At 35.8% G+C, this 15,368-nt stretch overlaps 1 protein-coding gene across 3 annotated transcripts in view; it reads left to right on the top strand.

Moving 5' to 3' along the window:
* Nucleotides 1-15,368, top strand: part of MBOAT2 (membrane bound glycerophospholipid O-acyltransferase 2) — a 217,050-nt gene that overhangs the window by 143,286 nt on the left and 58,396 nt on the right. For all 3 annotated transcript variants that reach the window (XM_077153131.1, XM_077153133.1, XM_077153132.1), the window contains one exon: nucleotides 9,749-9,804. In XM_077153131.1, the coding sequence (XP_077009246.1) occupies nucleotides 9,749-9,804 (56 nt within the window). The remainder of the gene's footprint in view (nucleotides 1-9,748; nucleotides 9,805-15,368) is intronic.

Raw genomic sequence — 15,368 nt, 5'->3', positions numbered from 1 at the left:
TATCCTGCACATTTTCCCATATACTTACAGACTGAGTTAGGTACTTTGTAAGTGGCAGTCTTTACAAGCATAAAAAGTGATAGACAAATAAATAAAATTTTTTTTTAAAAAGTGGTAGACCATTCAGTCTATAAGCTACAGATGTGAATGTCATTTTCCTCATGCCTTTTTGGGAGACCTTATTTAAGTTAGGAGTCTAATTTTAGGTATCATTTTGTGTTCTATGAAATGAGTCATGGAAGGTCCTTTACTGCTCTTTATAATCCTTCTCTCACATTGTGCCCAAGAGCTATGTTTTAAATAGGGCTGATGTAAATTATTCACCTGCCCTCTAAACACTGGAGTTCCGTTTATCTTATTTCTTTCTGTGGGAATGCCTCCGATATCTTGACCTACATTTGGTTAGAAGAACCATGGTTTCTAGCTACCACTGCTAATGTAGTTCAGGTTACCGAGATTAAATAGACATGAATTTGTTACATAGTTTGAGTTGTCTCTTCCTCTCCCTACCCAGGCCTTTTCCTTTGATTACATGCATGTTTTCAAAGCAGTGTGGTATAATGAAATTTATCAGAAATGTGCAGTGTTTTCTTAAGGTTCTAAAAAAATATATTTCCTTTATCCTGGCCTTCTGTCTAGCTTTTCAGCCTTGTCTCATCCGTTCTTTCTTCTTCAATAGTCTAGCACTGTAGCCATATATAACTACTCTCTTCAGTTTGTACCTTTGGTCTTGCTATTCCCCCTACTTGGAATGCCCTTCCCAACCATATCTACAGGCCCAAGGCTCCCCAATCTTTAAGGATCAGATAAGCGACTCTTTTATTTGAGATGTTTTCCCCTTAATTCTCTCAGTGTGAAGTTGTCTCCCATCTCTACACATTTCTTTGAATAGCTCATTTGGCCCCTAACACTTTTTTATATAGTTATTTACATGTCTATTCATGTCCTATTCTGCAGAGAAAGTGTCTTCAGAAACAGTGATTTCCAATTAATTGTTGTATCCCTTTAGTCCCTTATGTTTAGTAGCAGTTTCAGTATTTATTACATGAAGATATGAATGTGAGGAGCTGGGAGCTTGTTTTTATCAAACATCTGTGTCTCAAGTACTTGTTAAAATATTTGTCATATTGCCATTTTATTTCATGCACACAGTAGCATTATCTCCGTTTTATAGCTAGGCAAACTACAGTTAAAGTTTAAATAACACCCTATTCTTAAACAATTGATATGTGTTAGAATGATTTAAACCTGGTTTCCTGACTTCTTTATCCAGCAGCCTATTCTGAACGTCCAGTAGGCACTGAGAAACTGAGCTTGTGTAAAACTGAATTCCTGATTTCCTTTGTCTGGCCCCAAATTTGTTCTTCCGGCATTTTTCCTCTTTTTACTCAGTTCCATCCTTCTGGTTTGTTGCTCTGGTCAAAAACCTTGGTGGCATCAGTTCTACGTGCATCTAACCTATCATCAAATCATCATCACAACCTTTCTTTACTCACAAAACATACCTCAGATCACTTCTGACCATCAGTACTGCTATGGCCCTGATCAGTCCTCCATCCTCCCCTGCCTAATGTTAGCTTCCTTATCCCCATTTCCTAGCACCCCACAGTGTTTGTGCAACCCAGCAGCCAGAATTGCTTCTCAGTAATTCAAAACCGAGTTTCTTCTCTGCCTAAAACCCACAAATAGTTTTCCATATCACTCGGATTAAATCCGATATTCTCATAGCACCCTGGTAGATCAGACCTCCTGGTACCGGTGTCTTCAACTTCAGCTCCTATCCTCCTTCCTTACTCAAATTCAGTCACATGAGCCTCTTCAGACATTCCTGTCAGACTTTTGCCTATGGACTGTTGAACTTACTGTTCTGTTTGCCAGGAATTTTCTTCCCCCAGATGTCCACATGGCTTGCTCCCTGATTTCTCTGTTTAGATGTCACCTTCACGCTGGGGCCAGTTCCTACTAGTATCCTGGCGTTTTCTCTTCCTCTTACCCTGTTTCACTTTTCTCCATAGCATTTAGCAACATCTCACAAACTGCATAGTTACCTGTTTGTTTATATATTGTCCACCTCCCTTCAGTGCAGTGTAAGTCCCATGGCAGCAAGGACTTTGTCTCTTATTCACAACTTTATCTCCACCACCTAGAACAGTACCTGGTTCACTGTCGGTACTCATTAAATGTTTGTTTTCTGAATGAGGGAGTAAGTGAGTGAATGAATGAAAGAGACCAGTATCCTTTTCTGTCATCTCTCACTGCGTATTCATCTGCATATTAGGCAAGGGGGCTTTATTTGTTTTTGGTGGTTCTTGTTTGTAAATGAAAGAGTACCAGTGGTAGACTCCTAGAATGTAGATGAAAGAGTACTTTTGTACTTAGAGATAAGTAAGAGTGTAATATAATAGTTTGCTCTGTGGTCAGGTTACCTGTATCCAGGTGACAAATTGACCTTTTACTTAGTAGATGCTTCTAGTTGCTTTGTACCATTAACATACGGGCATCATTTGAATTTAACAGTCTCCTAGAAATAATGGAACAAACGAGAAAGGTAATTGTTCTTTTTACCATTCATTTTGTCATAATGTTTAACCCCAGTTGGGTTTTCCTGTGTGAGAGAATCAAATCTTACTATTCTCACTCTTTGTGGAGAAAAACAAATGCATGTAAGTATATATAGTAACTTTTTAAATCCTTTTGTTTTAAAAAATCTTGTTTTTTACTTCATATTAGAATTTTTGTATATTAGCTGGAACTGTTCCATCAGTTGAAGTATTTAGTTTGAACAATTAGATTCTGTATCTTTACACATTCTTAGCAAAGAATCATTGGTAGAAGCTATCTGTAGTTCCACTTTAGGTGTAATGATGTAGTCATTGATAACAGAAAGGAAGCTCCCTCTCAAGGTCCTGACCTCACTAGGTAGAAGTTCTAAATCAGACTCCTTCCCCTTCCTTCTCCCTCTACCTCTGAGTCTCCACCCTAGAGAAACAGGAGGTTCATCCTGATTTATGTCAATTTATTCTAGACTTTCTTAGGACCTGGGAAGGGATTAGATATTGGAGACTTCACTAGATGCAAAGTCAACAGATAGTTAAAATGTCAGTAAAGGTATAAGTGAAATAATTTTTAGTTGCTCTAATTGCTGCTGTCAAAAAAACTACACTGCAGTTAATCTCTTTGTAAAATGTTGGATTTTTTTCATTTATAAGTGTTTTTTCCATATTTTAAGTTCTGGATAGAACCAGGGTGAGAATTTTCTTTCTTCCCCACCAGTCTGTCTCCCAGTCATACATGTACTTTTAGTTGAATTCATCTTCATTTTTCCCTCCAGTTTTCTTTTCTGAGCTCTCTTTAGTCTTTTTATTCCTTACTGAACTTTTCCCTGTATCATTTTCTTACCTTCACTTATAATATACTTACTCATAGTCACTCTAATAATTTTGTTTTCTGTCATTCTACCCTCAGATTCACTTTCTCCCTGGTTACAGGTCAAACTAGAAGGAGTAAACTTACCGCTCAATTTAAAACAGAAGGATTTCTATTATGGCTAATGACCACTAATAAGAGAAACAAAAAGATGATAAAACATTTTATAAATCAGTCAGTACTTTGAGCATATACAGGCATACCTTAGTGATACTGTTTATGGTGATACAGTCCACATAACTGCAATAAAGTGAGTTGTACAAATTGTTTGGTTTCCTAGTGTATATAAAAGTTATGTTTACACTATTCTGTAGTCTACTGTGTGCAATAGCATTATGTCTAGAAAAGCAATACCCATACCTTAATTTAAAATACTTTGCTAACTAAAAGCATCATCTGAGCCTTCAACAATTCACAATCTTTTCACTAGGGGAAGGTCTTGCCTTGATATTGATGACTGATCAGGGTCATGGCAGCTGAAGGTTGGGGAGGCTGTGGCAGTTTCTTAAAATAAGACAACGGTAAAATTTGCCACATTGACTGACCATTCCTTTACAAAAAATTTCTCAGTAGCATGCAATGCTGTTGAATTGCCTTATACCCACAGTAGAATTTCTGTCAAAATTGGAGTTAATCCTCTCAAACCCTGCAGGTGTTCATTGTCTTACATGGATGTGTTAGTGGTGTACCCAAAACAATCACAGTAATAACATCAAAGATTACTAATCATAGATCACCATAAAAAGTGAAATATTGCAAGAATTGCCAAAATGTGACTCAGAGACACAAAATGATCACATGTTATTGGAAAAATGGCAACATGCTGATAAGACTTGCTTGATGCAGGATTGCCACAAACCTTCCATTTGTAAAAAACCATGGTATCTGTGAAGCTCGGGAAAGCAAAGCACAATAAAATGAGATATGCATGTATTATGTGCCAGATATTGAAGGTACAGAGAGAAGTAAGGCAGTCGTCCTGCTGATAGGTAGCTCATGATTTTTTGTGGTGAAAGAAGAATGAACATTTGATTACAAGAATGAGCAGATGGTCATGTGTAGAAATTAACTTACAGAAGGAGTAATAAATCTTGACCAGACACTTAGAAGATTCCGTTTATTGGTATGTTTTAAAACACTTGCTTAGCACACATTTTGTGCCAGGCACTGTGCTATTTGCTGAAGAGTTGATGATGCAAGACCATTAGGTTTCTCTGTTTATGGACTTTCTAAAAAGGAAAGGCAGGTTTTAGAACCACCACTGTGATTTAACAAATAAAATGATTACAATATGAAAAGTACCTTGAAGAAAACAAACAAGAAGCTGAGATGAAATGAAGAGTGTGTGTTGCTAGGCGTATGTGTATGTGTATGTGTGAACGTGTGCATTTGGGAAGTGGGAGCTGCTTGAAATAGAGTTGTCCAGGGGGCCTCTTGTACAAAGTGGGTTTAGGTTGGGACTTGGAGAAGAACAAGCTCTTCTTACAGAGCAGTTCCAGGAAGAGCAGTTTAAGGGGAGAGCATCATTTGGAAAGTCTGGGTAGTAAGAGAATTTGAATTCAAAGAACAAAGGACAAACTGTGGCTGGTGTTTAGCGGGTGAGAGGGAAAGTGACGTATTCTGGGATTGAGAGGTGAGTAGGGCAGATCATGCAAAATCTTTAGGGACTTTGTGAAGAGTAGGATTTAATCCAAGTGCACTGTGAGGAGAGTGAAGGATTTTAGGCAAAGGGATAGCATGAACAAGTTTATATTTTCATAAAGATTATTCTTGCTCCAAAAACATATATTAAACTGTGGCTAATAATAAATGGGAAAAAATATTTAGTCATAGTGAAATAGTTGAACATATTAAGATTTGCCACCCTGTTTACTGTGAAATGTATTAAATTAATTGTTGTTAAAATAAGACTTTGGATATTACTTCTCAAATAAAAATTTGTGTTAAACTAAGGTTTTAGCTATGAATTGAAGTCTGGGGCTCTTTATTTTCCTTTAAATAATACCCCATCATTCAGCATAGATTAACTATAACTGACCAAGTCAGAGATTCTGACACTTGATAAATTAATTATGAAATAGGATTTTTTATACTAGATAGAACCACAGTAAAAATCATAAAAATCCATGCCAAAAAAAAAAAAACCCCACAGAATTTAAATGCAGGCTCTGGTAAAGGAAAAGAAAAAAGATAAGTGAAAATGAGTTTCCAACTAGAGTGGGTATCAGAGTATTACAGTACTTGAAATGATTTTACATACTCTAATTGTACATAAAGGGATAATTTAATTAACTTTTACAAAAAGTGATTCTTTTTTATATTTGCTATATTACAAATTTTCTATACTAAAGGTTAAAAATTTACTTAACTAGAAGAGTTATTTCAAGAGAATGTTAGACTATAAAAGTAAGATATTAAATTAGTTTGGAGTTAGATGACTCCAAATATAAAGTTAATTAAGATATCTGTTTCTCAAGTACTCACTTTATGCCAGTTTGTCAGTGCTCCTGATAGTAGGAGGGCAATTGATGAATAATATATCCCTCTAAAATCAAATGAAATTTTTGAATTGTTATTTTTGAGATTTTCAAAGGTCATTCATTAATGTAGTCTTAAATATTAAATAATTAAAAATAAGTGTGGTAATATGGTTTGTGGCTAAAGATTGAACAAAACCTAATTGTCCATCCTATGGGGAAAATTAGCAGAACTGTGGTTTGATTTGTAATTCTACTTGCAGGATTAAATGTATTAAAAATATTCTTATCTATATTATATCCACACTGAAATTCTTTGTATTTTACAGGTGTACTTGATTGATATGTGCGTTTCATATAGGAGGAGCTATTCTTGGCAAACCTACTCACATGCTTATTATAACTCCAGTGGAATTTTAAAAAACAGTTATGATTTTATAGTTTTGTATGGCTTCAACTTTAAAAAAAATTTCTTCAAGTGACAAAATTATAATAGACTGTCAGCATTTATCCATGTTTCAATTCTGAAATACGGTGTTATATGCCTACCTAGTATGCATTCTGCCTTTCATCATGTTACGGGGCAGTGTTTCCTGTTAAAATAGTGGTTTCTGTTTGTATCCAAACTTTTGCTCTCATAATTCAGGAACCAAATAGTGTATTTGCCAGTTGAAACCTAGAAATGGAATACATTCAGATAATGTGGTAATTGTCTGAAGCTGCTATCTGAACACTTATCTGAATTTAGAAACTGAATAGATTTAGAGAATGAAGGATACTTGCACTTGACTTCCCAGAGATCATGAGCTATAAGCTGAGGATGCTTTGTGGGGTTTCCCAGAAAACCTTTTAAAAGGCAGACTCAGTTGGTATGTACCATTTGTCCCTCCCCTGGTCTTCTCCTCTTGCCTGGAAGATGGACACCATGATGCAGGGGCATAGGAGCCATTGAAGAATCTGGTTCTTTGGGCAGTTATACCAGCCCTGAACAGTTTACCTCTAGACTATTCCTTCTAGGCACAAAAATTAGGTAGAGATAAGGATATACATGACATAATTATACTAGATGCAATTTCAGTGTTGAATGGATTAGTTCCCCCTGTATTAGTCAGGGTTCTCTAGGGAAATAGAACCAGGAGATATCTGTAAATATGAGATGTTGTAAAGGTGTATCATGCACCTGTAGGGATGCACAAGAGCAGATTCCATGGAGCAGACTGTGAGGTGACAGCTCCCAGTGAAGGTCTTCAGTGAATCCCCCAGGAGAGGCTGGCTGACTGAAACAGAGAGAGATTCTCTCTTCTGATTTCCTCTTTAAAGTGGTTGGTTGATTGATTAGATGAAATATTGCCGATCTGTCCTTCAACTGATTAGGTTAAACATCACTAACTGCAGGAGACAGTCCTCTTGACTGACTGCATATGTAATCGAATGCAGTCAACATACTGATGATTTAATAAATCAGCCTTCTGGTTTATTAACCAGCAACAAAATGTCCTTGCAGTAATGGCTAGGCCGGTGCTTGCTTGACCAGACAACTGGGCATCATCAGCTGGCCAAGTTGACACATGAACCCAAACTATAACACTTGATCCCCCCTTTCTTTCTCTCTCCTTTCCAGTTTTGGTCTGCACTAGAAAAGAAAGTTGTAACAAGTAGTCTTGTAAATATAATCTGATATTTTAACTCAACTAATACAGATGGCAGTAATTTTCTGTGGCCTATCAGCAACCTCTGCGGTCTTAGATAAAGCTGCAACATAATAAGTTTGAGTTTTCATCTCCCTCTTCTGTTCTAAACCTTCTTCCAATTATCCTTGTCCTGTCTATCACTCTCGAAAATTAATTCTCATTTTTTCTAAACAGGGATCCCATTTCCTGTTTTTGGTTAGTTATTGATCTGATTACCTAATTAAATAAATTATGTTAAATGAGGTCAAACTCTTTCAGAAAGTATTTGCATTTTGAAAGAGTAGGATAATACAGATAAATCTCAAAATACTGGAATATGCTGAGGTAGATAACTTATTTTTTAAATGAGGGCTATTCTTTTTTTTCTTCTGAAAAAAGAATAAAAGAACGCATTCTGGGCATGCATTCAAAAAGCAAATATTTGTATATCTTGGACATCTCATATATGTGTACTTAACAGCTTAGTATGTTACCGAATTGACAAAAATAAATTTAATAATTATTCTATCAGCAGTTTCTATTATGTTTTAAGGTGATATGGGAATTAGAATCGAAGGAGATTTTGTAATTCATTGGTAAACTAATCCGGGAGGAGAATTAGAATTTGTGAGGTAGGTTCAGAAAGATAATGATTCTTTTTCCCAAGGAAATGGAAATTAGAGGGCATTTTAATAATCCTCATAGGCATGAAGAATATCTTGCAAAACAGAAATGGCAACTGTTTGTTCTCCCAAGAAACCTCGGGGATTAGGTTGGCTAAGGAATAATTTCCTGAGAGTGAGTGGTATAAATGCAAAAATTGATTTTTAAGGGGACCTAAGAGAAATCTCTTCCCTTGCATACTTCTGGTTTAAGAATTATCATCATCTGACAATAGTTATGTGATCTTACCTGTTAGGTAAGGAGTTAGAGGGGTAAGTTCTGAAGAGCCCAAGTCTGAGATCTGATTTCCAGTGTTAGGAATATTTAAAACCTTTGGTGCCATGTCCCGACATTTCTTACGTATTTAAATTTACTGATATTTTGTCAAAGGTAACAGTTGATACGGTAATTGCATTCTCCGAGCAGTGTGGATTTGTGGAAGGATTAGAATTAGACGTATTGGGATTTGAACCTCTGGCCTGCTGATTCCTGGACTTTCTGGTCCCCTTCTCCTTGTCTGCAGAAGGGAATGATTCTGCATACCCCACGCTGCAGTGGGGAATAGCTGGCTGAGAGGCGCCATGCTCTAGCCTGCCAAGGTCACCTTCTACCTGCAGGCAAAACATGACTTCTGGGTTTTATTACAGTTCTAAAACATAAATAACTGAAGGTTCTTTGTTCTGTAAGTTAATGTAATAGTTAAAAGGAGAAAAATGTATGCTGGTGGTTTTCTTATGAGGATTTTGCTTTCTTTCTAATTCTCTTGTTCAGTTAGAGATTAGAAAATAAGAGAAAAAACATACTGTCATTTTTTACTTGTTAATATGACTTTAAAGTCTTCTTATATTTAAAATATACCTTGATTTGTGTGCTTTATGTAGTCTAATTGACTAGGGCCCTGAGCACGACCTAACCAACTCTAACCTGCAGAACAGGAAAACAAGTCTGCCTTTTGCTTTTTCCTCTATTTCTCTCATTCTCTCCTGTTCTCCACTTCACACATTTCTCTCCCAAACTCCATTAATTTTATACCCATTCCCATTCTCCCAGGCAACTTATTCACCTTTAAGTCCAGCCCTGAGGTGAAAAGTAGCATCGTCATATATTGAAGAAAGTACTAAGTCAAAATCAGAAGCCCAGGGTCTATTTCTAATCCTCTCTGTGTGTGGTCTTATAACTTCTGGGCCTCGTTTTTATATTGCATAGAGTAAGGAGTTTGGATTAGATGACTACCTTAGAGAAGACTTCTTTCATGAGAACTTTTTTCTTTTTCTTTTTTAGAGCAAGGGAGAAGAACCAGATACACCCTATCCAGTATACCTTCCCCAAACACAGTAGCCCTGGAGTTATCTCTCTGATATTCCCTGGAGGTCCTTTCTGTGTTAAAAATTTTAACATAGAAATAAAATTTCAGGATTTTTTAGTCAAGTTAACAGAATAAAAGTTTTATTATTTCATAAATACTGTTTTAAGTTTCTTCTTTTAAAATATTTGTTTTTTATTCTGTCACAGCCCAATGATGATTATTACTCAGAAGATCACAAGTTTGGCATATGAAATTCACGATGGTAAGAATTTTGAAATTATTTTTCATTACTGAAAGAAATCGTATCCAAATAACCTTTTATTTGAGCTGTTAGAACTTTCTGTTTTCTGTTAGAGGAAGGAAGAAAATGGAAGTAAGATAAGGAACAATATTTAACTGTGCTTGGGATTATTAAAGTGTGCTTGTTTTCCTCAGTGTTTTGTTGTAATTTTGCATTTAATTCAGCAACCAAAATAAAGTGAGATAGTTTAATTTGATCACATGGCCTACATTAGTGGCTGTTTTAGTTTGCTAAAGCTACCAGAATGCAACACACCAGAGATGGATCAGCTTTTAATAAAGGAATTTATTTAGTTTAAACTTTATAGTTTTTCAGAGGAACGGCAGCTAGTCTTCCGTGTGGCTTCTCTGTCACGTGGGAAGCCACACGGGGACACCTGCTGGCCTTCTCTCCTGACTTCTGGGTTCCAGTGTCTATCCCTAGAGTGATTCCTTTCTGCAACTCCAACATCTCTGCTGGGCTGTGAGTACTGAGATGAGGTATGCTGAGCTGCTGAGCTCTCTTCTGACCTCTCTCTTTTAAGCCTCCAGCCAATTAAATTAAACCTTATTCATTGTGAAAGGTACTCCCCTTGGACTACTGCAAATGTAATCAGCCATAGATGAATTTCATGTACTGATGATTTAAGTCCACAAAAACAGAACAATGGGGCATCGTCACCTGACCAAGTTGACACTTGAACGTAACTACCACAGTGGCAGTTTAAAATATATAGGAAATAAATATCTAAATATGCCTGTGGTTAAGCTAGGATACCAAGTTTTGGTGGCTCTAAGTGTATTGTTTTCTTAAATAAAAAATAAAAATAAAATATATAGAAAATAAACTTTTAGTTTAAATCAAATTTTAGTAATTCCTACTTCCTCTCTGTGTTAAATTTTTATTAAAATTTGAATGTTTTTCCCTCCCCTCCTTGCCCCCTATACTTGTGTGTACATACATATATATATCTTAGTTTAAGCATTTAATAATCATATTTATGTATCCTCAGTAGATAGACTCCTAGACATATGAAATGCTAAAAATCAAGCTCTGAATCGTAAGATTGAAGCCCTCATTTCTACAAAGATTGAAGGAGCATCTCTGTTAGAACAGAATCGTTTGTACAGAGTCTGGAGAGTTTTTAAGATGGGTTTTAGCCTCACTGTATATGTCCATCCATCTTGTGCCATCTGTTAGGGAAGATCCGTGCCCTTTTCCAGCCATCCTTTTCTTCTTTCGCTCTTGTTACAAACGTGCAAAATTAACTACCTAATGTTATATGGGGTGGAGGGAGAGAGGTGGGATTAACTTTTTAAAAATCTCTGATGCTTATTTAATCAAGTTTTTATGTTTAATACCAACCCTCTTTCTGCCCCTCTGAAAGTAAAAAACAACCAACCAACCAAAAGACCATACTCTTGAGGGGAAACTCTCTGTAAGGGAGGCAACATGATGATGTACAATGAGCATGAGCTTTGAGAGTGGGCAGACTTAGACTGAGGTTCCAGTTCTGCTTTTTGCCTGGTAGATCATTTATTAATTCTGAGCCTTAGTGTTCTCATTTGTGAATTGATGATATGATCCATCTTGGAGGGGTTTTGCATGGATTATATTTATGTAAAGTACTTTGTAGCTCTTGTACGTGAAGAATGAAAGGGGTGAAACTCACCAGATCCTGATATTAGATCTCTAGTTTTCAAATGATACTACAAGATGATCTAGGTAAAAGGATATTGTTATTTTCAGGTACTAACTCTTGTGTGTTGTACTGATGATAGGTTGCTCCCATAACTCTGGAAAGAGAATAAAGAGGAAAGTCGTAGATCAGGGAGATAATTTTGTCTATAGGTCTAGAAGAATTATTTTTGCACTTTTTTTTCTGAATTAAGAAATCTTTCTTAATTTGGGGCAGCAGGCTTTCGACTCTCTTGGTACTCATAACCTTCATTCCTTCACCACATTCTCTGCCGAGACAATCCACAAAGAGGAGGAGGTGGGGTAAGGTTAGGAAAGAAGAGATGCTGCTGATGACAGTACATATATATATATTTAACTCAGAATTAGAAGTAAAACAAACCCCATTTGGGGATCTGGTTTTTTTTTTCATTTTTATTTTTATTGACAAAACAATGTAGAAACACAAACATTCTTAACATACAAATATTTCTTACATGGTGTACAATCAGTGGCTCACATTATCATCTTATAGTTGTATATTCATCACCATGATCATTTTTTAGAGCATTTGCGTCACTACAGAAAAAGAAATAAAAAGGAAAAAGAAAAAACTCATACATATCATACCCCTTACCCCTCCCTCTCATTGACCACTACTATTTCAATCTCCCCAATATATTTTAACCTTTGTTCACCCTATTATTTGTTTATTTTTTTAATCCATAGTTTATACTCATCTGTCCATACCCTAGATAAATGGAACATCAGACACAAGGTTTTCACATTCACACAGTCACACTATAAATGTTATATCTTCATACAATCATCTTCAAGAAGCAAGGCTACTGGAACACAACTCTACAGTTTCTGGTACTTTCCTTTAGCCACTCAAATACACCATAAACTGAAGAGGGATATCCATATAATATATAAGAATAACCTCCAGGATAACGTTTTGACTCTGTTTGAACTCTCTCAGCCACTGACACTTTATTTTCTCTCATTTCTCTTTCCCCTTTTGGTCAAGAAGGTTTTTCAATTCCTTGATGCTGAGGAACCTATTGTTTGAAATGGATTTAATGATAGTTACCTCTTCAAAGAATCATTCAGATTTGTATTTTTCAACTGCCCAATTCAAGAGCATCATTAATGCTTAAGTTCAGGAAGTGAGTATTGTTTTAATCTTGGGAAATTTCTAGGCCTGATTTTTCAGGCATTTCATCACCCTCATGTAATAGAATCGTCTGGTGTTAAATCATGTCCATGTGATGGTAGTGATTTTGGTCATAGAGTCTTACTTATACCTGTTTTTTTAAGTATGGTATAACATGTCTTCTTGTTATCAGTTCCATTAATGTCAATTTATATTAGAAATACTCTACCCTAGTTGGGTGCTTTTATCTGATATGCAAATACCGAAACTCTTCTTGTTTCCCATCATATGGTAGACTTCATGGTTTGTACTTGATTAGAATCCTACCTTTGAGAATGCTATTCATCTTGTCTCTAATTGATTTTTTGTTTTGCAAGGGCAGGCACTGGGAATCGAACCTGGGTCTCCAGCATGGCAGGCAAATACTCTGCCTGCTGAGCCACCATGGCCTACCCTCTAATTGATTTTTTATCTTCTATTGGCAAGTACCCAAATTTTGAACTAAGAAAGGAGGCTGAGCTTGTTGTGCATGTAGACTTTTAACACAAATGTGTTCTATGAAAATCTAATTTTGAGCTCTGCCTCAACTTTCCTTAGCTAGTTTACAGTTCTAAAATTATAATACTTTTCTGGTCAACATAGCAGAAGCCCCACCTTATGCCAAATACTTAGAAATGTCAAATAAAACATAACCAAATATTTTATATGTAAAAAAAAAAACCAACTTGAAATCCCCAAATGTGTAATTCTCAGGTGCTAGAAATAAGGAAAGGGCTGACATGAGTGAAAGCCAAAACTGATCATGAGAGTATTAGAACCAGAGTGCTGGGCTAGTACTGAACACTCTGGGAACAGTTGCTGTATCACCTACTTAAAACTGGAAATCAGGAAAGATTTTCTAGCCTGAATCAGGTACTAGAAAAATTCTACTCAACCTTGCTTCTGGCAGGAGACAAAAAAGCTTACCTATTCTCTGGGATTTTGGATGCACAAGAAATTACAGTTTTGGGGCCATAATCAGGTTAACTGGGGGATTTGAGTTCATTTTGTCAGTCAATTTCCACAGATCCACATACCAAGGAATTAACATGAGATTGGTTCAAAACCGAAAAGGCAAGCATGAAATCATTCCCACTGCCCAGGATTTAGGACTTCCATAGAGAGAAACCCTACTGAAGATGAGCACATAGAGATACCAGCCCTTTAAAGATATAGGCTACACAGGGAGGGTTAGGAGGCATAGCAAACAGGAGATTGTGTCTGAAGAACTAGAAAAAATAAGACAATTTGAAATAAACTTTACAAATAAGTACCAAAGGCATAGCCTTTAAGCGAGTAAAGCAAATCTTACAGAGCCATGAAAAAAATATCCTAGTAGGTTATTTTTTAATATACCTTTCAGAACTGAATAGATAAAGCAACCCCCAAATAACAAGACTATAAAAGATTTGATCTACAAAGGTAAATAAGCTTGATCAGTAGAACCATCTGTAGATCTACAAAGAATGCTGTACATTATTTTCAGACACATAAAACTATTAAACTGATCGCTTAGTAGTAGCACAAAGACACTCTTAATAAATTCTAAAAAATGATATAATACAGACCTCCTTCTGCCCACAAGGAAAATAAATTACAAATCAGCAATTAAAAGTAGTCATTAAAATTCTGTACATTTAGAGATTTGAAAATGAAACTTCTGGATAGCCAATGAGTTAAAAGATAAAATTCTAGAAAAATTAGGAAATACTTAGTATTGCATAAAACAGAACAAACTTATAGGATATAGGCATCAAACTTTATAGGATATAGCAGTTAAATTAATATTAGATGGAAACTATAGGCTTAAATGTTAAGTGCATTTAAATGCTGAAAATAAATGTTAAACATTCAACTAAAAAAACTCAAGACGTTTCAACACAAGAAATTGAATAAATTAAATGAACATGGAAGGAAAGAAATAAAAATAAAAAACAAAATGCAAATAATGTTTAATGTTTATTGAACACTTAATATATGTCAGGCACTACTCTAAATAGCCTTAACATGTGTTAATACATTTAATTATCAGCACAATTTTATGAGATAAGTGTAGATGAAGCAACTGAGGCACAGAGAGTTTAAATGACTTGCTCAAGCTCCAGAGCTAGTTAGTAGAGAAAGTCAGAACCAGCGTTCTTAACCATTTTGCTGTACTCCTTTTAAATGCTCAATGATCAAAAAGTAGGGCATTAGATAATAAAATATAAACTCTGAAAAGAATAGATGAAGTGAAACAGAAGAAAAGATAAAATAAGCTGTACTTGTCTTGAAAAGGGTGTCTAATACTGTAGAGATTTAAAAATTCACGAGAATACAGCAAACAATTTCAGGCTTATGTTTTTGAAAGCTGTGGTGAAATAGTTTTTTAGAAATACGAATTTCCAGAACAGACGTTGGGGGTCCCAGGAGGACAGTTGGTAGCAGACGGAGGCAGCGGCTAGTTGAGATCAGAGTCATGGGAGGAATGACTGCAGGAGTAAAGGAGAAGCAATTGATGATATGATGCGGCTGATTATGTCAGAATAATATTGAAGAGATTTTACAGTTCTGTTGGAGGGTTTGAAAAGAAAATTATGGATTTGAATAAATAATTTAATTATCTCCAAGAAAACCAAAAAGTTTTACAAGATAGGAAATATTCATAGTATGCTACTTGCCCAGGAGGAAACAA

The sequence above is a fragment of the Tamandua tetradactyla genome, chromosome 3, assembly GCF_023851605.1.
Source record: "Tamandua tetradactyla isolate mTamTet1 chromosome 3, mTamTet1.pri, whole genome shotgun sequence".
Taxonomy (NCBI): Eukaryota; Metazoa; Chordata; class Mammalia; order Pilosa; family Myrmecophagidae; genus Tamandua; species Tamandua tetradactyla.
Note: the sequence above shows the minus strand (reverse complement) of the source record. Positions and strands in the feature narration are given on the sequence as shown.